Here is a 21,926-nt window from a genome sequence, read left to right as displayed (position 1 = left end):
TGTTTTTGATACATCTAATTAAAAATGGCTTTTCACTTCATCCCTCTTCCACGTGGTGTATGGGAACAGAGGCGGGGGTGAAAGGGGGGCATTGTGCGGAGCGGCAATGGATCCTGGGGGTGAGGAGAGAGAAAGAGATGCCCACTCAACTGTGTCCAGGTCGCCATTGTTGGAAATTCCCTTCCTATTCAATGCATTTTAAATAGGGCTCCGAATATTCGGACGCACCGACAAAGTGACCGAGCCGCAGGGGGTCTTTACTCCAGCAGCCCTTGCAGTTATAGTCTACAAGCTGCCTGACGTATTATCTCATCCCATCACCTTCCTTATCATCTCCAATTTTTTTTTTTTGCTTCCACACCATTTTTAAATATTTAGCCTATAACCACCTTTCACATCTGGTGAACTTTTTACATGCATAATCTTCCACTATTCCTTTTGATAGGCTACTTGAGCTGTTTTATATTTTCTTAGGTAACCTGGTAACAGTTACAGTCTATTTTTTTTATTATTTCCCCGTGAATCAGACGATTTGTAATGTCGCCTATTTAGATTTCACATAAATCTTAGTAGACCTGCGGCTGCCAATACAAAAAGGTGTCTCGTTCTCAAATACTCTCAATGGGCGCACTAAATTTAGTGTAGTCATTAAGTTGTTTAAAACAGACAGATGTCAGAATGTTGAGGGGGATACACTCCCTTTTTGCATACATTACAGGCGTATGTGAAAATATAAAAAGTGAGAAATTTCGTATTGATATATAACTCAAGTTGTCTAAATTACTAGAGAGCTATTAGCATTAAGAGAAACGCAAAAGAGGGATAAAGAAAGAAAAAGAGACGGTGTTCCGCGCCATTGAAATGCAAATGTCAGAACAAGGAGAGATTGTATTTTTGTGTGAGTGTGTGTGTGTCTTTGGAGAGGAGGGGAGGGGGTCTGCAGAGTGGACAAGTTTGAGAAAGAGGGGACTTGTTGAGGAAAAACAGCCACACACGCACTCGCCAGTTCACACAGCAACAGCGGACGACGTTATGGTCCGCTTCAGGAGCCCACACGAATTTTAAGATTTTTATTTTTATTTTATTTTATTTTTTAACTAACTCTTTCAAAAGAAGCCAATGTAGTCTTAACGCATCCTGCAAGGTGGATTATTTACGAACAAGGGAGTTCGGTATTTATCTATTCAAAACCGGTTTTATAATTTGCATTGCAAAGTTGGTTGATGCCTGTAACTCTCACCGGCTGCTCGTGAATCATGTCACGCCGGAAACAGAAACGGCCCCAGCAACTCGTTAACGCGGACCCCGGGGGCACGCGCTTGATGCCGCAAGGTGAGGAAATCATTCCTTTGTTAATTATTTGTTACCCTGGACTAAAATTGATAGTGATGCTTCATTCTTTTTTTAAACGCCTTGTTAATTAAAAAGTTTTGCATTTTGGTTATATAGTAGTCAACATTTGAAGTGGATCAAATTCACATAAATCTTAGTAGACCTGCGGCTGCCAATACAAAAAGGTGTCTCGTTCTCAAATACTCTCAATGGGCGCACTAAATTTAGTGTAGTCATTAAGTTGTTTAAAACAGACAGATGTCAGAATGTTGAGGGGGATACACTCCCTTTTTGCATACATTACAGGCGTATGTGAAAATATAAAAAGTGAGAAATTTCGTATTGATATATAACTCAAGTTGTCTAAATTACTAGAGAGCTATTAGCATTAAGAGAAACGCAAAAGAGGGATAAAGAAAGAAAAAGAGACGGTGTTCCGCGCCATTGAAATGCAAATGTCAGAACAAGGAGAGATTGTATTTTTGTGTGAGTGTGTGTGTGTCTTTGGAGAGGAGGGGAGGGGGTCTGCAGAGTGGACAAGTTTGAGAAAGAGGGGACTTGTTGAGGAAAAACAGCCACACACGCACTCGCCAGTTCACACAGCAACAGCGGACGACGTTATGGTCCGCTTCAGGAGCCCACACGAATTTTAAGATTTTTATTTTTATTTTATTTTATTTTTTAACTAACTCTTTCAAAAGAAGCCAATGTAGTCTTAACGCATCCTGCAAGGTGGATTATTTACGAACAAGGGAGTTCGGTATTTATCTATTCAAAACCGGTTTTATAATTTGCATTGCAAAGTTGGTTGATGCCTGTAACTCTCACCGGCTGCTCGTGAATCATGTCACGCCGGAAACAGAAACGGCCCCAGCAACTCGTTAACGCGGACCCCGGGGGCACGCGCTTGATGCCGCAAGGTGAGGAAATCATTCCTTTGTTAATTATTTGTTACCCTGGACTAAAATTGATAGTGATGCTTCATTCTTTTTTTAAACGCCTTGTTAATTAAAAAGTTTTGCATTTTGGTTATATAGTAGTCAACATTTGAAGTGGATCAAAAAAGTTCATCAAAGTTGTCCTAAGACAAGAACACATTTTGGTTTTAGGTTTTAGGACAACTTTGATGAAAGGTTTTGATCCACTTCAAATGTTGACTACTACTGTAGTTTACCAAGAGCACCTGTTACCCAAAAATATTTTATAGCCTATGCTTTTTTTCTTTATTGCTTAAAATAGGATCACTTTAACACCTGAAGGATTATGATACAGGTTAAAATGCACTGGTGCGTTTGGCCCTCTACTCAGTGAGCCATTGTTTAAAAGCTGCAGCACAAAGCTCACATTTCTGCCATGACCTGACTTTTTTTTAAAAAATAGGTAGTTTGCTGACATTTCCCGCTCAAAATGTCTGCTAAATGTGTTGTATTGAAAGAAGGCTCTTGAAGATATGGCCAGAGGGTTGGTCTAAAGGTGTTCAGCCGTATGGCCGGTCATTATGTTGACATGAATCACTCAGGGGCCATAACTGCGTTAGCTTTTCACTAATGTCAATCCTCCAAGAGACTTGCAGCATAGTCAGTTTGATTGCTGGGGGTCTTTTATGCATTTAGAGGAGTCTCCTATTCAGTGTGAATAAAGTGCAGGCAAGGGGGAGGGGACGAAGGGGGTGTTTGGGTAAAGATTAATCTCTTCTCACTCTATTCTCTCCTCTTCTCCCTTATTCTCTCTCTCATGTTTCCATGTGCTCCTCTTTTCTGTTCTCGCCGTGTTCCCCCCTTCCCACTCCCTTGCCTCTATTCACTTTGTACCTCTGCTCAGTTGGGGGTTCCACTGTTAGAATACAGAGAGAAGAAAGAATGCACCGTTGCGTGTGTGCATGCATGGAAGAAAAAGTTAGCTAAGGAATCTAAAGGATACTGCACCTTTGTAATTCGATTTCTATAGCTATTGGCAAGAACAGGTAGTAAATTGTGAGGGGATTTTTTTTAGGGTTGAGGGTTTCTGGTGCATTTCAGCAGATTAGATTCCACAAGTATGTACAGTCATTTTGTGTATCAGTATGCCAGAGAATGGAAAAAGTTTGTCTGTCAGTCAGCCCACTATTTTCCCAACCCCCTTCTAGTTCTTTTTCTGCGCTCAAGATTCTAAAAGAATTTGACCTTAGAGCTCATGAGGTTAGGTCATCTAGCCAATCAGAGCGCATGGACAGTGCCCAAAACCCTTTCTATGCCCTGACCTCTGACCCTGTGTGGGGTCAGGGGGAAGGGTGAATAGAGAGATGAAAGATGTAGTTGATGGACAGAGGATTGGGTTAAGAGGGGTTATGAGTTGTTGTGGTGATATCTATTGTCCTCTAAAAAGCGTTGCAATAGCTGCAAGGTGGTTAGTGAGCTGTGGCAAGAGTGAGGACAGAAGATGTGAGTGTGGTATATGAAGGTTGTGATTTAAGGGTGAAAGATCATTAAGAATGTGGAATGACAAATGGTATTCAGTGTTTTAGTGAAAGAAAACTTGACAATGGAGCTGGCCTAAATAGGAAGGCTTTTTACAACAATTAATATATAAATTTATTTATAAAATAATGAAACGATGCCATAACAATATTATGTTTTCAAATAATTGTCTTTGTCTGATAATAAATGCTATATACTTATAAACTGATTCTTTATTTTCTTTATTTTCCAGATGACCAGCTTCTAGTGAAATCTCCATCCACCTCTCTTGCCTCTGAAGCTACCTCGTCATCTTTGTCCTCCTCTCCTACATCACTTCAGGACTGTCAGCCTCCTTTGGCCCCAAGACCATCTCCTGGTGGCCTTCACGCTCCCTCGCTCCCAAATGAGAGCTCATCTCCTCCCCACTGGCCAAATCACATTGCCTCATATTCTACATCTCTGCCTAATGCACACTCATCTCTCTCTCCGGATTTCCCACATCCTTCCCTGTCGTCCCAAACCCACTCTCCTCCCCCTAGCCAGCAGAAATGCACTTATATTCCATCTCATCAGCCCCACTCCACTGTGACGTCCCCACCAATGGGTATTTCTGCAACCACCACTACCTCCTCTTCCTCGTCTTTATCCTCTTCATTGTCACTGGGTGCCCCACCTCATCAAGGAAGTCCTAGTCCCATCCACCAAACTCCTTTATCACCTTCAGAGCAACTCCAGGTGCCTCCGACCCTCGCTGTACTGTTAGAAGAGCTTAGGGTCCTGCAGCAAAGACAGATTCACCAAATGCAGATTACAGAAGAGATCTGCAGGCAGGTGCTGCGCCTAGGTGGTATGGTCAGTGCCCAAGATGCACCTCAGGGATCTGTGGAGGGTCAACAGAGTGATGCAAGCTCTAGCTCCCCACCTAATACTGGTGCTTCTTTAATTCCCCAAGCTCCTACATCCAAGCCCAACCAATCTCACACAAATGGATCCAGAGCTCCTTATTCCACAACTTCATCTTCGACATCTTCCTCATCCTTAGTCACCTCTTCAGCCTCTATGCACCCTCTCTCTCTAACACTAGGACTTCCACCTCGTTACCTCAATGAAAAGTCTCCCAACACCTCCATCAGTCATGGCAATGGCGTGAATTTCCCAACTCCTCCCTTGACCACGGTCAGCCTCTCCCAGGACCAGCTCTCAGCATCTCTCAGTTCCACTATTAGTATGTCAAACGGATCGTCAAGCTCCTCTTCAGGCCGCCAGCAGCACATCTGCCGGTTCTGTGGGAAGGTTCTAAGCAGTGACTCCTCATTACAGATCCATCTGAGATCCCACACCGGTGAGCGTCCATACCAATGTCCGGTCTGCCTTAGTCGTTTCACTACCCGTGGCAACCTCAAAGCCCACTTCCTCCGTCACCGTGAGCAAAATCCAGAGCTGTCGCTCTCTCTCTTGCCACCTGCTCTGTCTGAGCAGAGCCAATCAGGATCTGGCTCAGGGCCATCACAGAGGCGCAGAAAACGTCGAGCGGAGGATGAGGAGCCTTTTGGGGTTAAAGGTAGTGTAGGTGTGCCAGATAGTTTAGCTCGTGGTTTCCTGTCCGGGTCATCTCATCCATCTCCCTCCTCCCTTCCGTTGCCACCCAGTGTTGATCTGGCCCTGCTTTCCACCGCCCACTCTTTGCTACAGCTAAACCGTGCCTCAGCTGCAGCCGCAGCCTCTGTTTCCACTAGTGTGCTGTCATCTTCATCCATCACCTCCTCTGCAATGACTGGCCAATTCAAAGGTGCAAAGCAGCAGAGGTTTGATGAGAATACACCGCCACACTCCACTTTACATCCTGGTTCTCCATATTCCCAGCTGGCACATCTTCCAAAGATTCTCTTCCCATCAGGCCCCTCTGCCCACCATCCTAGCCTTGCCCTTCTTCGCCCTCCTCACCTCCTTTCCCCACACCTCCCACTTACCTTCCCTTTCTCCTCGTACCACAAACCTCAAAACTCCTCTCCTCCCTCCTCCTCTCCATCCTCATCCTCCGCCACCTCTGACACCTCCAAGCTGCAGAGACTGGCGCAGAAGTTAGAGAAGCAGCCCCTCCCAAAAAGCACCAATGAAGGCCAGGCTCAGGCTAATGACATATCCACAACCTCCAACGCTAATGTTATCTCAGCTTACAGGAGGGAGATGATGGCAGCCTTAGGGCTGAACCCGAATCCCAGCGGTGAGCCTGCCAGCCAAAAGCTCCAAGGGTCAACTGCCTCCTCTTTGGTTCCTAATCAGTGCGGGGTATGCCTCCGTGTCCTCAGCTGCCCAAGGGCATTACGTCTCCACCAGGCCACTCACTTAGGTGAACGTCCATTCCCCTGCAAACTCTGTGGCCGCTCCTTCTCCACAAAGGGAAGCCTAAGGGCTCATCTGGCCACACACAGAGCACGTCCAGCCAATGCACGGGGCCAGAATTCATGCCCGCTCTGTCACCGCAAGTTTACCAATGCTGTGGTACTGCAGCATCACATTCGGATGCATCTGGGGGGGCAGTTGCCTCCGGAAGGTAATGGGGACCTGCAGTCAGAGGAAGACCCTGGTCAAATGGATGGGGTTTCTTTACCCAAAAATCTTCAGTCTCTTCCTCTAAATATGAGCATGTCTTCCTCTGCCAGCTTACTGGAGTCTGGTGCTAGCCTAAGAGATACTGCATCAGGTGATGCAGATCAGCTCATGGAGTCAGATCAAGATCCCTATGACAACACACCTGAGACTAGTCCAACCGTCACCCTGGAGAAGGAGGGCCCCTCAGGAGAAAACAGTCCACCTGACAATTCAGATGAGAACCATTATGGCACAGTCCATCAGAGCAAATCTCAAGTTGTAAATGGCTCTGCAGAAGAGGATGAAGACATGCCTTTATCTCTCTGTACCCGGACCAACTCCCAGGACACCTTATTTGATAAAAAATGGCACAATGGTGCTTCACATCAAACAATGATTAGCGGGCCAAAAGCTAGTTTAAACTCTGAAGCTCTCAATCTGTCACCTGCCCTCACTCCACCCTCCAGCCCAGGGTTGTCCACTGAGTCAAAGTCAGACCAAAGCAGCGAGCAGACAATGCTTCATGTGAATGGAATCGACCATGTTCTTGAGCCCAATGATGCTGACTCTCACCAAGCCACAGAGAATGCTTCTTTGCACATTCCAGACAGAGCCGTAGATCAGAAGGGGAAAGCTAAGGATTCAAAAGAGTCGGCAGAAGAGGATCAAAGGAAAGATAGAGAAAAGACCGAAGTGACATCATCAGAGACCCCTGTAGCCCCTCCACAACCACAGCGCTCAGAGAAACCTTACAGCTGCACAGAGTGTGGAAAAGAGTATGCTAGCCGCAGTGGATTGAAGGTACATAGATTAATGTGCTATTCTGAAAAAGATGGAATGTTAGATGACATTTATATCTATGAAATATTCATTAACAACCTGTGATATCATGTTTATGTTAGAAACAAGACTTATAGCTTCTATGTGTTTCAACAGGGGCATATGAAAATCCACAGCGGAAGTATGAATCAGTTGGCCAGTACTGCATCCTCACAGTCCTCTGAGGGAAAAGTTGTGGAGCGTGCGGAGGAGTTGACCCATCAAAAACTGAGAGGAGAGGATGCTAAAAACATGTCAGAGAAAAGTACAAATAAATTGTCCTTGTCTGAGCATCCGGTGTCTACTACTGACGACAGGCCTGAAGACACTGCTTAAAAGAATGTGATTAGTTAGGTTTTAGCACTATTCTTGTTTACTGATTTCTGTGTCAACTTTTTTTTTTCCAACTTTGTGGTTAGGAGTAGTTTTTAATTGTTTGATATTGTAAAACATTAGTAAATCAGTCCATATGTAATAGTAGTGCCTTTTCATGAAGACAATTAAATCATATTGATAAAGACTTGGTCTTTCGACTTCAAATATCAGGATGCACAGAAATTGGATCTTGAATATAGTATTTGTGTATAACAAATGACAAGCAAATTAATTGTGTGTCTAAGTGCAATTTCAGAAATCAATTTGGAACTTCAGGATACTCGTAAAAATACATGTAAAACATAAAAAATATATATAATTTTGAGCAAAATCTAGGGAAAAAAGGGACTGACCTGATGTGTGACATGAGAGAGGATTATAGGGATCATACCAAAACTGATCAACTGATGTGCAGCTGAATGTAAATATCAATTTTGTTTTATGTACCCTGTTTTTATCTACTTTTATGCTGCTGTACTTTGTAGGTATTTCTCTAAATAGCTGCACTATATCTGTGACTGCTGAAACTCTTATTGACAAGGGAGGTTTAAGATGACGATGATGGGATTGAATTGCTGAGAGGGTCAGATTTACTTTCTGCACAATGCCTGTTCTTCAACTTTCTTTATTTAAAATCCCCACTGATTTGTATGTATTAAGGTTTTTTTTTATTGTTGACTATGAAAAACAGCAAATCATATTAGTTTTCACAATGCTGCAGATGAGCAAAAGCAGCTCAAAATTGCTAAAGATTTAAAGCTTTCAATATTTTTGTAATCTTGAAGGTTGAAGCAACTTTGTTGGCCCTGTTGAACTCTAACAACTTTGTGTTGTAATTTTATTGGATGTAATGTGGTCCTAACTTGTCAAAAAGAGAAATAAAGTCCGAATGAATGTCTCAAGATTTGTGCTTTTGTTTTTTTAATGTATGTGCATTATTTGAATTGCATTGAACACAAAACTGCCACCTGTTAAGCTATTTTCAACATCCGACAAGGATTTTTGTTGTTTTTTTTTTTGTTCCAAGGCACAGCAACTGTCTTCATTCCCCCCCCCCCCCCCCTTTAAAAAAAAAAAAAAAAAAGTCTGCTTCCTTTAATGTTTTAGTTTCCCAGATTGGTGGTGTGCATGTTGATGGCAGTATGTGTGTATGTTGTGTGTGTTTGTTCACACACACACACACATATTTGTGTAATGTGATTGAGTGTGCAGCTGTACAGACTTCACTCCCTCCCCTCAAACACCCTCTCGCTTTCTGTGTCATGCTCTCTTTCATATGCTCGCTCTTTCATTTTCTCTTTCATTCTTTGCCTCTTTCACTCTCTTTCCTTCCCACCCCCCCTCCCTGTGTAATGCGGCTGACACACAGGAAGCTCTAATCCTCGCACAATGTCCCCCCTCATCCCACTTGAGCGTCTCTGCGCTGGATGAAGGGGAGGTGGAGACCGACCTGGCCAGCTGTCCCTAAAATGGCTCCTAATCCTGCCTCTGCCAGGCCCTCGAAACCATGACAACCTGTAACCAAGGAGAGAAATTCTGAGGTTGGGAGGGAGACGAACAATGAGCCAGAAACAAGGCATGTGGTAGAAGTTTGTCCACATGCATTCAGGAAGGGATAAAGACATGTCTCAATCAAAAATAAGGAAATCTTCAGGAGACAGTGCCAAATATGCCAAAATGTAGTGCCTTATGAGGCAAGATGTGATGAATGGTTCTAAAAAAGAGCAGTTGTCAAAGGTCTTTAAAAGATGAATTTATGAAATCATGTAAAGTAAAGCTTCTTTCCATTTAGACTCATAAACCAGTAACCCCACAATATATTTGGAAATGATTGTACAACTGCATTTTGTCTATGTTTATACATGATAAGCATATTTAACTTTTATAATGTTTACTATTTATGTTTGATTTTTTTTTTTCATTTATGGCATTTTAATAATTATCTTGCAATAATCAAGTTCCAAAAATAAATACTAGCAAAAAAAAAAAAGTTGCAATAATGAACTAGATAACATTTAAAGTTGGCTACTAAAGTACCAGTAAAAACAGCAACAATGGGAAATTGTACAGATGTAGATGTAGTGTAACATCCCATTTTAACCTCACGATGGCGACACATACACAGGTGTGTACTGTAAATATTCAAAAGTAGTTGCAAGCACTCATTTTGCAGTAGTTGCAAGCAACACATAATTTTCATATATGCTATATGGGGAAATACAACATTCAGTAGGCAAGATGGCTGAAATTCAAACCAATCCTAAAAAATGTTTACAACGGTTTTTTCTATTCATTTTTTAGAAAAGATAAATATAAAAAAATATGAATAGCCTATAAAACCTCTCCAAAACGATGGCAATAATATCATCTTATTTTTTCTTTTATTAATTTCCATTCACGTAGACGACTCGGGGCTTGTCACACGTTTTACTCTATATTCCTAGCCTATATTTTTATTTTTAAGTATTCTATCCGAGAAACCAATAGACATCCATATTCAATTTCAGGCTATATGAATTTTGTTTATTATTATTTTTATACAGTACATATTAATACTTTGAATTAGCTTTTATTTTCATATTTTTTTAGTCATTTTGTCATGTAGGCTACTTTTGTCATTTCTATTCATTTTTTAACATTTATATAGCTCTAATTTGTTTTCAGTAGTGGAGTATTTTAGCAGCTTTCAACTTTCAGTTAGTTGCCAAGGCAACATTTTTAATTTTCATTAAAAATTTTTGTTTAGTTGACGTTTTTCATCTAATATTTATATTTGATTTTATTTCAGCTAGCCTATATATCAATTAAAGATATCGATTTTTGAATCGTTTTAGTTTACTTACTATAACAGCAGTGCTTTATATTCAGACAGCTTACCTTAATGTCTCGAGTACAAAATGTCCTTCATTTTGAGGTCTGTTTATATGGTATTTATCATAAGTTCATCCAGACGCTCATTTGAATGGTTCAGTAGTTTAGAGACAGCTGTGCTAGCTGTCTCTTTTCTCCTCCCCTTACTCGCTGTCTGTGTTTGCAGTCTGTATTTGACTGAGAGCAGAAGTTCATCAATCTCCTTCAAACGTCTGAACGGAAGGGAACTCGAGCGCGAGCTGTGACAGAGACCATATGACTGAGCTCTCACGCGGCGAAATAACATGCACTGCACACCGACTTCGATCGTGTCTACGAAAATGAACGGCAGATAAAGCATCAGTACAAGCTGCATCCTGATGCCAGTTCAGCACCTGGAGGAAAAGGTAATGCAAACCGTTCCGCTCAGCTGTACTTGCCGTCATTTAAAGCCAGAATTATTATTTCATAAAGCTTTAATTACATAGACCTCATTGTAAAATGCACATTGTATACTTACAGGTTTTATGGACAAGCTTACTGTATGTACATTACAATTTTCTTTTCATAGATATCGCAAGTAGTTTACACTACAGTTTATATAGTGCACTGATAAAAAAAAATCATTTTCACTTAATATTCTGCTTTACAGCAAGGCTATGGTTGCTTAGGCTGTAACCTTGAGTGATTTTGTTTTATAGTTGTTTTTTTTTCAGAGTGCTTATCAGCATGTCCTGAACCTTGCTCTCTGGTCCCTAAAGATCTTGCATTGGTGTGGCTGTTTAATTATCACGTGCAGTAATTGCCTACTGTCCACCCACTCATCTCAGTTCTTTAATCATCCTCTCTATCTCTTTTTGTCTTTCCTGAATGCAGCTTTCTTCTTTTGTGATAAGACCTTCCCAACCATTACACAGGGCAATTAATCAGATCTATACCACTGCTGGAGTTAGTGTGTGAAAGGTGGGAATGATTCTAAGGGCCAACAGGTCTAAAATGGCATGCAACAATTTTAAATTTTAAGTTTGAATTCTACAGTTTCAACTACCTTTTTAAAAATGTGAATTTAAACAATCAGGTGACCCAGAATTCTACAGCCATAATGTATAATGTATAACAATGCAAAATTCCCATTCACTTTCCATTCAGAATTCAGGATGTCATTAAATCTTATTAGTTAACCTATGCCAAAATTATGCCTTGTCAGTGTACAGTTTGGCATAGTCGGCAATAATGGCTCTCAACTTTGAGCTTCAAAAATACAAGCTGTAAATGAACTACTTATGTTCCTGTATGTGCATGTTTTTAATATCGTCATGTGAAGACGTTTCGCAGCCTGTGCTCTTGAGCGTAGCTCTTTTGAGTCCATTGAACCTTGAGGAGCATGTGACAGATCAGCATGCTGACGCACCAAGAAGTCTCCATGCTAAAAGTGAGAGAGAGATCAAACGAGAGAGAGTTGAATTGGACTTGACGTATTAAAAAGCCCTCCATTTGGTCTTGGGTCTTGGTGGACTAGAGATCAGGTGGATCAATGTCCACGTCAGGGATGGTGATTGATTAAGCCGTTGGCTAAGACACACAATCCTGTCTCACGCAGTAAGGAATATGAGCAAGCTGGATGTTTTTCTTACATGTAGACCTTTTTCTCTGTGCGGCTCTGTTTACACACCTTTAAAAAGCCATTTGCCATGACATCTAATGGATCTGTAATAGCCATATGTACGTTTGAAAAGCAAGAGTGTGTATGTGAGCTCTTTATGACTGCCCTGTTTCTTTGGAGATTATTATATGAGCGTGCATGTGTGTATAAATACTGAACACTCTTCTTCTGTTTTCCCCAGATGTCACCTAAAGATCTCAAGAACTAGCTGGGAACTTTGCAGAACTTCCTAAAACCCTTGTAGCTGACTGTAGAACTGGTTTAGACAGTCTTTTTTGTATCATCCAACCCATCGGCCCTTTAAAACAATGGCGTCCTACAGCCCTGAACCCACGGAGCAGCAGTCCTCAGAGGTGTCCAACGGAAACCTGAAGGCAAGCAGCTCGCAGGAGTCCATGAAACTGAAAAAAGAAATATCTTTGCTCAATGGCGTATGTCTCATCGTGGGAAACATGATCGGCTCCGGGATCTTCGTCTCACCCAAAGGCGTACTGATGTACAGTGGCTCCTATGGGTTGTCTTTGTTAGTGTGGACAATTGGTGGGATCTTCTCGGTGTTCGGGGCGCTCTGTTATGCTGAGCTCGGGACCACCATCACCAAGTCAGGTGCCAGCTACGCCTACATCCTGGAGGCCTTTGGAGGCTTTTTGGCTTTCATCCGTCTATGGACTTCTCTTCTGATCATCGAGCCCACCAGTCAGGCTGTGATAGCCATCACCTTTTCCAACTACATGGTGCAGCCCATCTTCCCCACGTGTATAGCACCCTACGTGGCCAATCGTCTGCTGGCTGCAGCCTGCATATGTGAGTTGATGCATGTGGATGTGTGTGTATATGTTTGGGAGTTTCTCTTGTAGGTTACCTGTGAAGGTTTGTGGACCTCAAGTCTTTAAGAAGAAAATTTGAGCTAAAAGAATGAATCACAAATCCACAATCTATCATTCCAAAACCGTATGATTTTTAAATTTTTTTTGCTTCAGTGGAACACAGAAGGAGAAATTTTGAAGAATATACACCGCTGTTCAAAAGTTTGGGGTTCTGTAATTTATTTATTTATTTTTTTTGAAAGAAGGATGCATTCAATTAATCATAAATGCTGTTTATCTGAACTTTATTTTCATAAAAGGATCTTTTAAAAAAAAAATGCATTATGGTTTCCTCAAAAATATTAAGCAGCACAACTGTTTTTAACATTGATAATAATCAGAAATGTTTTTTTTTTTTTTGAGCACCAAATCAGCATATTAGAATGATTTCTGAAAGATCATGTGACACTGAAGACGCGTAACGGCTGCTGAAAATTCAGCTTTGCCATCACAGGAATAAATTGCATTAAAATACATTAATATCAAAATTAATATTTTAAATTGCTATAATATTTCACAATATTACAATTTACTGTATTTCTTTCTGCCTTGGTGAGCATAAGAGACATCACCGACCCCAAACCTTTGAACGTTCATGTGCTTTGCCACTGTGTAGCGACTTATATTTCAATCTGTTCCTCAAAAATTTCAAAAAGTTGCAATATAGTCAAGTGGACTATGTTTGTGATATTTTTATGGTGGTTTTATGCCAGTTCGGAGCTTGACAGTTTGTTACTTTCTTTTTTTAATGTCAAAAAATGGCCATTTCTCAACATTTCTCCTGTTGCGTTCTACAGAAAAAAGAAAGTGTTTGGAATTACATAAGGGTGTGTAAAAGGTAAATGATGACAGAATTAAACATTTTGGGTTTAATTAGCTCTTGAATTCAAAGCTTAATCGCATTTCTGCATTCACTGAATGTTTGTTGGGAAAGTAGGTAACACTGAAAGACTGTGAACAGTGAGAAAACTGGCAGCAGGAAGTGGGTAGTAGGTAGCAGCTTACTATTACACAAACACATAAACACAGAGCTACATTTAATTTTACCACAGACAGCAAGAGTGCACGAAGTGGCATAAAACATCACGAGACATATATCAAGTTCAAAAGACACAAACAAAGTAAAAAAGATCTATGGTATTATCATCTGATACCATACCACTTTACTATGGTACCATCACTGTACTTTTTGGTAAGGGGAGAAAAAAAGAAATGATGACGTTATAAGCAATAATGAAAGCCTGTCAGTATTTGATGTTGAGTGGAAAAGGGAAGGAGAAGAGAATGCGTCAGACCAGTGCTGCTGATGTTGAGGGTTACACTCACATGATTCATCTCGCTCAGCACAGACATGCATGACATTTTGAAATCGGAGAATTTTTTCACACCCCTCATAATCTAGATCAGTGGTTCTTAAACCTGTCCTGGAGTACCCCGAGCCCTGCACATTTTGTATGTCTCCCTCATCTACCACACCTGATTCAACTCATCAGCTCATTAGTGGAGACTGCAAGACCTGAAGTGGGTGTGTCAGATATAGGGAGACATACAAAATGTGCAGTGCTGGGGGTACTTCATGGAGAGGTTTGAAAACCACTGATCTTAGATCAATGGCTTTCAATCCTGGTCCTGACACACTCAGTTGAATTCATCAAGCTCTCACCTAATGAGCTGATGATCTGAACCAGGTGTGTTAAATAAGGGAGACATACAAATAAGCGGTGGGTCCCCATTACTAGGATTGAAAACCACTGATCTAGATAAGTGGTTTTGTGGTCCGCGACCCTGGTCATGCATTTACCCAGGTTTGTCAGACAAAAGAGATGTTTAAACTGTGCAGCATTTGAGAAACTTGAATCTAGATGAAGATATTTTCTGCCAGACTAAAAAAAATGATTGTCTTTCATAAAATGTGCTTTAAACAAATTATACCCACAAATCTAAATTAAGTTAATTTGATTGCAACACAGACACACATGCATGCTTCATTGAAAGATAAGAAGCACTACCAAGAACTTGCTGATTTCTGGAAGGTAAAGTCCTTCCGATTAACAATCTTGCCCTTATGATTAATAGTTAATGGAATAGAGCCGAAAGCACATTGAGAGGGAGTGCGATAACCGTCTCGGTAGACACATCTAGAATCTCAGGAAAAAGACACACTTTCATTTCTGTCTTTCCTTACAAATACAATGTGTACTACTCTTTTGATAAAAGGCACAGTAATGTTAACAATGTTAATATGATTAATAGTTGTCTTAAAGGGATAGTTCAACTGAAAATAAAATTCTGTCATCATTTGCCTGCTCTCATGTCATTCCAAACCTGTATGACTTACTTTGTTCTGTGGAAGACAAAAGGTAAACACCACGTTTTGGTGACCACCGACTTCCATTGTAAGGGGAAAAATATGACATTTATCAATATTTATCTATATCATTTATCAAAATATCTTCTTTTATCTTCCACGGAAAGAAAGAATATCAAACAGGTTTGGTGTGACATGAGAGTGAGAAAATGATGAAAGAATGTTGTTTATTTTGGGTTAACTATCCCTTTAAGCATACTTAATATTTGGCTTATCTAAAAAATATAAACACATTATAACATAGACATATTCCACAAAAAAAAAGGAATAGTTCACCTCAAAAATGAACATTTTGTCATCACTTACTCATGTCGTTTTAACCACATGAAACACAACATTAGATATTCGTTATCTAACATATTAGATATTAGTTTCTATACAGTGAAAGTAAATGATGTTAGTTTTACATTTTCATTGTTTATTCATTTTAAAAGATGACATAACCATACAGGAATGAGACACATATCTGTCTCTGTGCTATCTGTCCTCCTTGAGCAGAGAGACTGTAGATTAGAAACGGGTGTGCGAGCAGTTTATGAACTTGAGGCAACATTGATAGCAGCCATAACAGATAAGATGAAGTGGGAGCAAGACTAGAAAACATTTTTTTTTTTTTAGAAATGTGACCCTAGCTCAAAGGACTTTGTGTGAGAGAGAATTGTAACATCCACATATTTTATTGTTTTTTCCAGTTGTATAATGGGTCAGACAGTGACAGTAACTTGTAAGAGTTAATAAGTCACGTGACACATTGTAATTTCCTCATTTGCAGTTAAGGCTACTTAACACAAACTGCCCACTCTTACTCTCAATTTCAGTTCAGTTTCCACTGTTTTATTTCCTGTATGAATGCACCATCAAGGGGTATTTGCGATACAAAGCAATGCATATCTGTTCTGAATTGTTTGCATGCGCCCTCATGGAATGCAGTATCAAAGCGCAGGTGCTTACAGCTGGATTTTCTGAACGACAGAAAAAATGCCCCGCTCACGCACGCAAACTTTAGTGCTGCTCTAAGCTATTTCGCTCCTTGCAAAACAACCAGCAGGAGTGCTACAGTCAGCAGCCCTGCTTCCTCAAGCCAGGAAGACTACCTTACAAAAGACACACACGATCACACACACACACACACACACACTCGCTCACACGCTCCCTATGTCTGAACCTCTCACACAAATCAAGAACAAACTGACCCCTGAAGATCATTGATCTTCTTGGAAAACAGGGGAAGACCGTATCCATTTCATGTTATTGCAGTTATGTTGTGACTAGACTCACAAGAACACCCATGTGGATCCTTAAAGGCATAATCCTACCAAAAATTAACAGCCTGCCATCATTTACTCACCCTCATGTCATTCCAAACCTGTATGGCTTCATTTCTTCTGTGGACCACAAAGAAGATATTTTGAAGAATGTTGGTAACTAAACCATTTTGGTTCCCATTGAATTCCATGAACAAAAAGTACAATGGAAGTCAATGGGAATCAAAACTGGTACTCGGCATTCTTCAAAATATGTTCTTTTTAGCAGAAAAAAGATATGCATACAGGTTTGGAATGGCATGAGGGTGAGTAAATGATGACATTTTGGGGTGTACTAATAGATATCCACCCTGAGCACAAAAGCACCAGGGCCTGTGCAAGTCAAAAGTCATCTTGACCTGTGTTTGTTCTGTAGGCTTGCTGACCTTTGTGAACTGTGCCTATGTGAAGTATGGAACACGCGTTCAGGACTTCTTCACCTACGCAAAGGTCATCGCCCTCATCGCTGTCATCATCACTGGGCTGGTCAAGATATTTCAGGGTAAAGACTTTTTACACAAGTGTTTAACTTTGTATCTGTATAAATGACATAATCGGACTATGCTGGTTTCTGTGTGTGTTTGTGGTCTAGGTTACACACAGAATTTTGAAGGGCTCTTCTCAGGTTCATCTCGGGATCCAGGTGATGCGGCTCTGGCGTTGTATTCTGCTCTCTTCTCGTACTCTGGATGGGACACGCTCAACTTTGTCACAGAGGAGATCAAAAACCCTGAGAGGTAATCTATCTATCTATCTATCTATCAGTCTGTCTGTCTGTGTCAAATCACTGAATGTCTAATTGAACGCAGCAAACATGTGATTGGATCACATGCCTTTTTGTGGGATGCTCAGGTCCGTCATGTGACAAGAGCTCTCCTTCAACCTTCCTACCCACAAACTATCCAAGCACTTCTCCATTTGGGCCTCTGGGTAGAAGTAAAAGAAAAAATCTGTGGACATGTGAAACACATTTGTCAGCATTAGGCAAAGTGTTCCTCTAAGAGCTTTGAGAGTTGTAGGCTTAATTGTAAAGGTTTACAGGCCAGGTATTGTATGCATGATAATGCATTCTGCTGCTCTCTGGTGGTCATCTTGTTTTGCAGAAATCTCCCGCTGGCCATTGCTATCTCCATGCCCATTGTCACAGTGATCTACATTCTTACCAATTTGGCTTACTATACAATCCTGCCTATTCCTGCCATCCTGGACAGTGACGCCGTAGCTGTGGTGAGTATTTATCTCTGGTGATCATTTGAATATGTTTTTATACATTTAAAAAAAGAGCAATACAATAACATACACTACTGTTCAAAAGATTAGGTTCGGTACGATTTTGAAAGAAGTCTTTTATAATCACCAAAGCTGCATTTATTCGATCAAATAAGTAAAAAAACAGTAATATTGTGAAATATTATTACAATTTTAAATTTTCTTTTGAATATATTTTTTGAAATATAGTTTATTCCTGTAATGGCAAAGCTGAATTATCAGCAGCCCTTACTCCAGTCTTCACTATCACAAGATACTTAAGAAATCATTGTAATATTTTGCTAACTATTTTTGTGGAAACCATAATATGTTTTCAGTCTTCTTTTGTGAATAGAAAGTTAAAAAGCATTTATTTGGGGAAAAAAATATTATAAATGCCTTTACTGTCACTTTTGATCAGTTTAATGCATTCTTGCTGAATAAAGAAAATGTTGATTTCTTTTTTTCTTGGCTAATTCAATTTTTAATTCACAGACATTTGCAGACCAGGTATTTGGGTATTTTAATTGGACAATACCAGTCGCTGTTGCCTTCTCCTGCTTTGGAGGATTAAACGCTTCAATAGTTGCTGCATCAAGGTGAGTAGTATCTAACACATAACCAGTGTTATTGATGCCATCTGATTCACCATATTATTTCATCTCAGGCACCGTTTCATTCTCAGCTCATTTCTCATTTGCGTATCTCTACTCAGGTTGTTCTTCGTGGGCTCCAGAGAGGGCCAACTGCCAGACTACCTGTGCATGATTCACGTCACACGCTTCACCCCCATCCCTGCCCTACTCTTCAATGTCAGTTCCCATCTCATCATCTCCATCTGTGTCATAATATGCTGTATTACATGTACTAATGTTCTGTTTCAATCCTGTGTTTTCCTCTTAACATCATGTATTTGTCTGTATTCCATGTCTTTATAGTCACCATTAATGTCTGTAAATCTGTTTAGGTATTCTAAAATGTTAACATCTCAAATGTCCTGTTGTGTGACAGGGTGCCATGGCTCTTGTGTACCTGTGTGTGGAAGATGTCTTTAAACTGATCAATTACTACAGCTTCAGCTACTGGTTCTTTGTGGGTCTGTCTATCCTGGGACAGCTGTACCTACGATGGAAACAACCGGACAGACCACGACCACTAAAGGTAACCACACAAACAAGCGTCTGCCATGTATTATTTTGTATTTTTGTGTGAGTAAGCTAAATCCAGCAACACATGCAACACTGAAGGGATGCTTATTGAAGCCAGTTTCTGCCTCAGAGTTAAAAAAAAATAAAAAATAAAAAATAGGGACCTGTTTGTGAGATAAAATTTTAAATAATATCATGGCATCATATAAAGTCACTGCGTCAATTAAAGTCACACTGTGTTAGCCACATTGTGAGATATAAAGTTGCAATTTGTAATATAACCTAGAAAGTTGCAATTATGACTAATAAATTCACAGTTGTGAAATGCAAATATCTGGCATTCTGCTGTTGTAGTCATCATAAATTATATGCATTAATATATTATATATCACATGGAAGATGTCTTTAAACTGATCAATTACTACAGCTTCAGCTACTGGTTCTTTGTGGGTCTGTCTATCCTGGGACAGCTGTACCTACGATGGAAACAACCGGACAGACCACGACCACTAAAGGTAACCACACAAACAAGCGTCTGCCATGTATTATTTTGTATTTTTGTGTGAGGAAGCTAAATCCAGCAACACATGCAACACTGAAGGGATGCTTATTGAAGCCAGTTTCTGCCTCAGAGTTAAAAAAATAATAATAGGGACCTGTTTGTGAGATAAAATTTTAAATAATATCATGGCATCATATAAAGTCACACTGCGTCAATTAAAGTCACACTGTGTTAGCCACATTGTGAGATATAAAGTTGCAATTATGACTAATAAATTCACAGTTGTGAAATGCAAATATCTGGCATTCTGCTGTTGTAGTCATCATAAATTATATGCATTAATATATTATATATCACAAATATTAATATATTAGGTTACACCAGTGGTTCTCAAAGTGTGGGGTCGTGCCCGCCAGATTTTTTTATAGGTTTACAGGGGGGCACGACCAAAAAAGTTTGAGAACCTCTGGGTTACACTTTATTTTAATGTGTCCTTAAGGACTTAGTACTTAAATGTAGTACTCAATTGTTACAGTGCATTTATACATTTAAGTACTGAGTAATATTAATTAACTACATGTACTTACTATATGGTTAGGGTTAGGATTAGGGTTTGGTTTAGGGTTGCATGTAATTATGCATAATTAATATAATAATTAAGTAATTATATTAGTAAGTAGCCTACATGTAACGTGTAACAAGGACTCCTTAAAATAAAGTGTTACCATATATTATATACCATTAATATATTAATACATCTATTTTCACGTTAGTGTTTGTGCCAAAAATGTGTTGTTTGAGCACTGTGCTGATCTGCTGAAGTAAAAATCTTAGAAAAATCTGAGAAAAGTACAGAAATAGGAAGCAAAGCGCAGAGCAGTAAGCAAGAACGTCCGAACGGTAGTGAAGCCGGAAGCTATATAGTTCATGTAAATACGCTCGCAAACAGAAGTCAGAAACCGTTCGTACAGTACATAAACAAACCAAACGTGTTGTCATTACTCTTATCTTTATTAAAGATTTATGCTTCACATCACAAAGGAACGCCAAAATACAATTTGCGTTGTGTGAGGCGAACTACTAACAGAAATTCCTTTAAAAAGTTTACTCAAGAAGATTTATTGAATAATAGCACAGTCAAAGCCCCGTTCACACCAAGGACGATAACTATAAAGGTAACGATAAAGATATAGTTCTAAAAATCTTTCTCAATATTAAAGAATAGCAGAGTCCACGCAACAAATATAACGATAAAGACAAAGAGAAACGATATTGTTGATATCACTTTCAAGACGATTTTTCTCCAGCTGATGAACTATAAAAAATTGACAGCCAATCAGAATCCATCCTGCTGTAACGAGCTCGAGAATTTAAAGAGGCAGACGCATGTGCGCTTAAAATAAACAGACGATATCGTTCGCTGGTGTGGACGCTAATATCGTTATCGTTATAGTTATCGTTCTTGGTGTGAACGGGGCTTAAACCCTCTCATTTATCTTACCTTTTCTTTTTTCTTTCAGCTCAGCCTGTTCTTCCCAATTATATTCTGCCTCTGCACAGTTTTTCTAGTGGTGGTGCCTCTATATAGCGACACTATCAACTCATTAATCGGCATTGCCATTGCTTTATCGGGAGTCCCCGTCTACTTCCTGTGCTGCCATCTACCTGCCACACGTAGGCCTATGTGGCTCAGGAAGTTTATTGGTAAGTCTCCTAATAGTGGTTTAGGTTTACAGAGTTCATATATTGCTCCTAAAACTAAGATGTGTATGTCTATTTTCATTCCCTCTTCACCAGCATCTTCAGGTATTCTCATTCAGAAGGTGTGCTACTGTGTTCTTACTGAGATGGACGCAAAAGATGAAAAGGCAGAGTAGAAGAGAATGATGCACTGACAAGAAAACTGGAATATCTCTGGACATGCAATACACAAGCTGCTGATTCCACACTGGTTTACACAGATATCATTTTAGATTGATCAGATGTCAAGTGTACATATGTCAAGTCAAAGCAAGTCCTTTGTATTTATTAGAGATATTTATGCTGGTTTGATGGGGAACAGTAAACCAACTCGAACTCGAGTACGAAGAAACTACCTTTGGACTCTAAGGGTTGTTGTGGGGCTTGGTAAGATGGTGAAATTATAGCACTGATAACAGAGGAATTATTTAGAGACATTGTACCATTGCTTTGAAACAGCTATTAACCTAAATCTTGCACATTAATTGAACATAAATTTAGATGCGTGTACACTGAAAGTCTAATAAAACACCTTGTTGTGTGTTGAAGGAAGGAATTGCCACTACAACATCTTTATCTTTACAGGTTTGTATCTGAATATAGCAAACAGTATTTTCCATGTTTTATTTTATTTTCCAAAGACTGAAATGACAAAGGCAGTGTTATAATGGATTTGTGATA

General features: G+C 39.9%; 2 protein-coding genes across 3 annotated transcripts; both read left to right on the top strand.

The window, feature by feature from the left end:
• The first annotated feature begins 678 nt into the window (after positions 1-678).
• Positions 679-8,487, top strand: LOC107738045 (sal-like protein 4). Of its 2 annotated transcripts, none has more exons than XM_016549718.1 (3): positions 679-1,332; positions 4,021-7,163; positions 7,299-8,487. In XM_016549718.1, the coding sequence occupies exons 1-3, from the start codon at positions 1,257-1,259 to the stop codon at positions 7,515-7,517; spliced, it is 3,438 nt and encodes a 1,145-aa protein (XP_016405204.1). In that variant the 5' UTR covers positions 679-1,256; the 3' UTR covers positions 7,518-8,487. The 2 variants fall into 2 exon arrangements, with proteins under 2 accessions (XP_016405204.1, XP_016405203.1); XM_016549717.1 differs by lacking the exon at positions 679-1,332 and adding an exon at positions 1,599-2,252.
• Positions 8,488-10,647: 2,160 nt separating this feature from the next.
• Positions 10,648-21,910, top strand: slc7a7 (solute carrier family 7 member 7). The gene is made up of 10 exons (XM_016549714.1): positions 10,648-10,813; positions 12,251-12,873; positions 16,984-17,109; positions 17,200-17,344; positions 17,711-17,834; positions 18,351-18,454; positions 18,571-18,667; positions 18,867-19,016; positions 21,026-21,209; positions 21,303-21,910. Exons 2-10 carry the CDS (start codon positions 12,378-12,380, stop codon positions 21,380-21,382), a joined length of 1,506 nt encoding a protein of 501 aa, XP_016405200.1. The 5' UTR covers positions 10,648-10,813; positions 12,251-12,377; the 3' UTR covers positions 21,383-21,910.
• The last annotated feature ends 16 nt before the right edge of the window (positions 21,911-21,926 follow it).

Source organism: Sinocyclocheilus rhinocerous, unplaced genomic scaffold (assembly GCF_001515625.1).
Source record: "Sinocyclocheilus rhinocerous isolate Xijiao unplaced genomic scaffold, SAMN03320098_v1.1 scaffold494, whole genome shotgun sequence".
NCBI classification, from domain to species: Eukaryota; Metazoa; Chordata; class Actinopteri; order Cypriniformes; family Cyprinidae; genus Sinocyclocheilus; species Sinocyclocheilus rhinocerous.
The sequence above is the reverse complement of the archived record's forward strand: the minus strand, read 5'-3'. Positions and strand labels throughout refer to the sequence as shown.

What these genes read in the sequence shown, in the direction of transcription:
- slc7a7 (XM_016549714.1), top strand. Translation starts at nt 12,378, where the DNA reads ATGGCGTCCTACAGCCCTGAACCCACGGAGCAGCAGTCCTCAGAGGTG. An exon ending in GCTGGTCAAGATATTTCAGG is followed by an intron (nt 17,110 to 17,199) that starts GTAAAGACTTTT and finishes TTTGTGGTCTAG; the next exon opens with GTTACACACAGAATTTTGAA. An exon ending in GAGATCAAAAACCCTGAGAG is followed by an intron (nt 17,345 to 17,710) that starts GTAATCTATCTA and finishes CTTGTTTTGCAG; the next exon opens with AAATCTCCCGCTGGCCATTG.
- LOC107738045 (XM_016549718.1), top strand. Translation starts at nt 1,257, where the DNA reads ATGTCACGCCGGAAACAGAAACGGCCCCAGCAACTCGTTAACGCGGAC. An exon ending in CACGCGCTTGATGCCGCAAG is followed by an intron (nt 1,333 to 4,020) that starts GTGAGGAAATCA and finishes TTTATTTTCCAG; the next exon opens with ATGACCAGCTTCTAGTGAAA. An exon ending in CTAGCCGCAGTGGATTGAAG is followed by an intron (nt 7,164 to 7,298) that starts GTACATAGATTA and finishes GTGTTTCAACAG; the next exon opens with GGGCATATGAAAATCCACAG.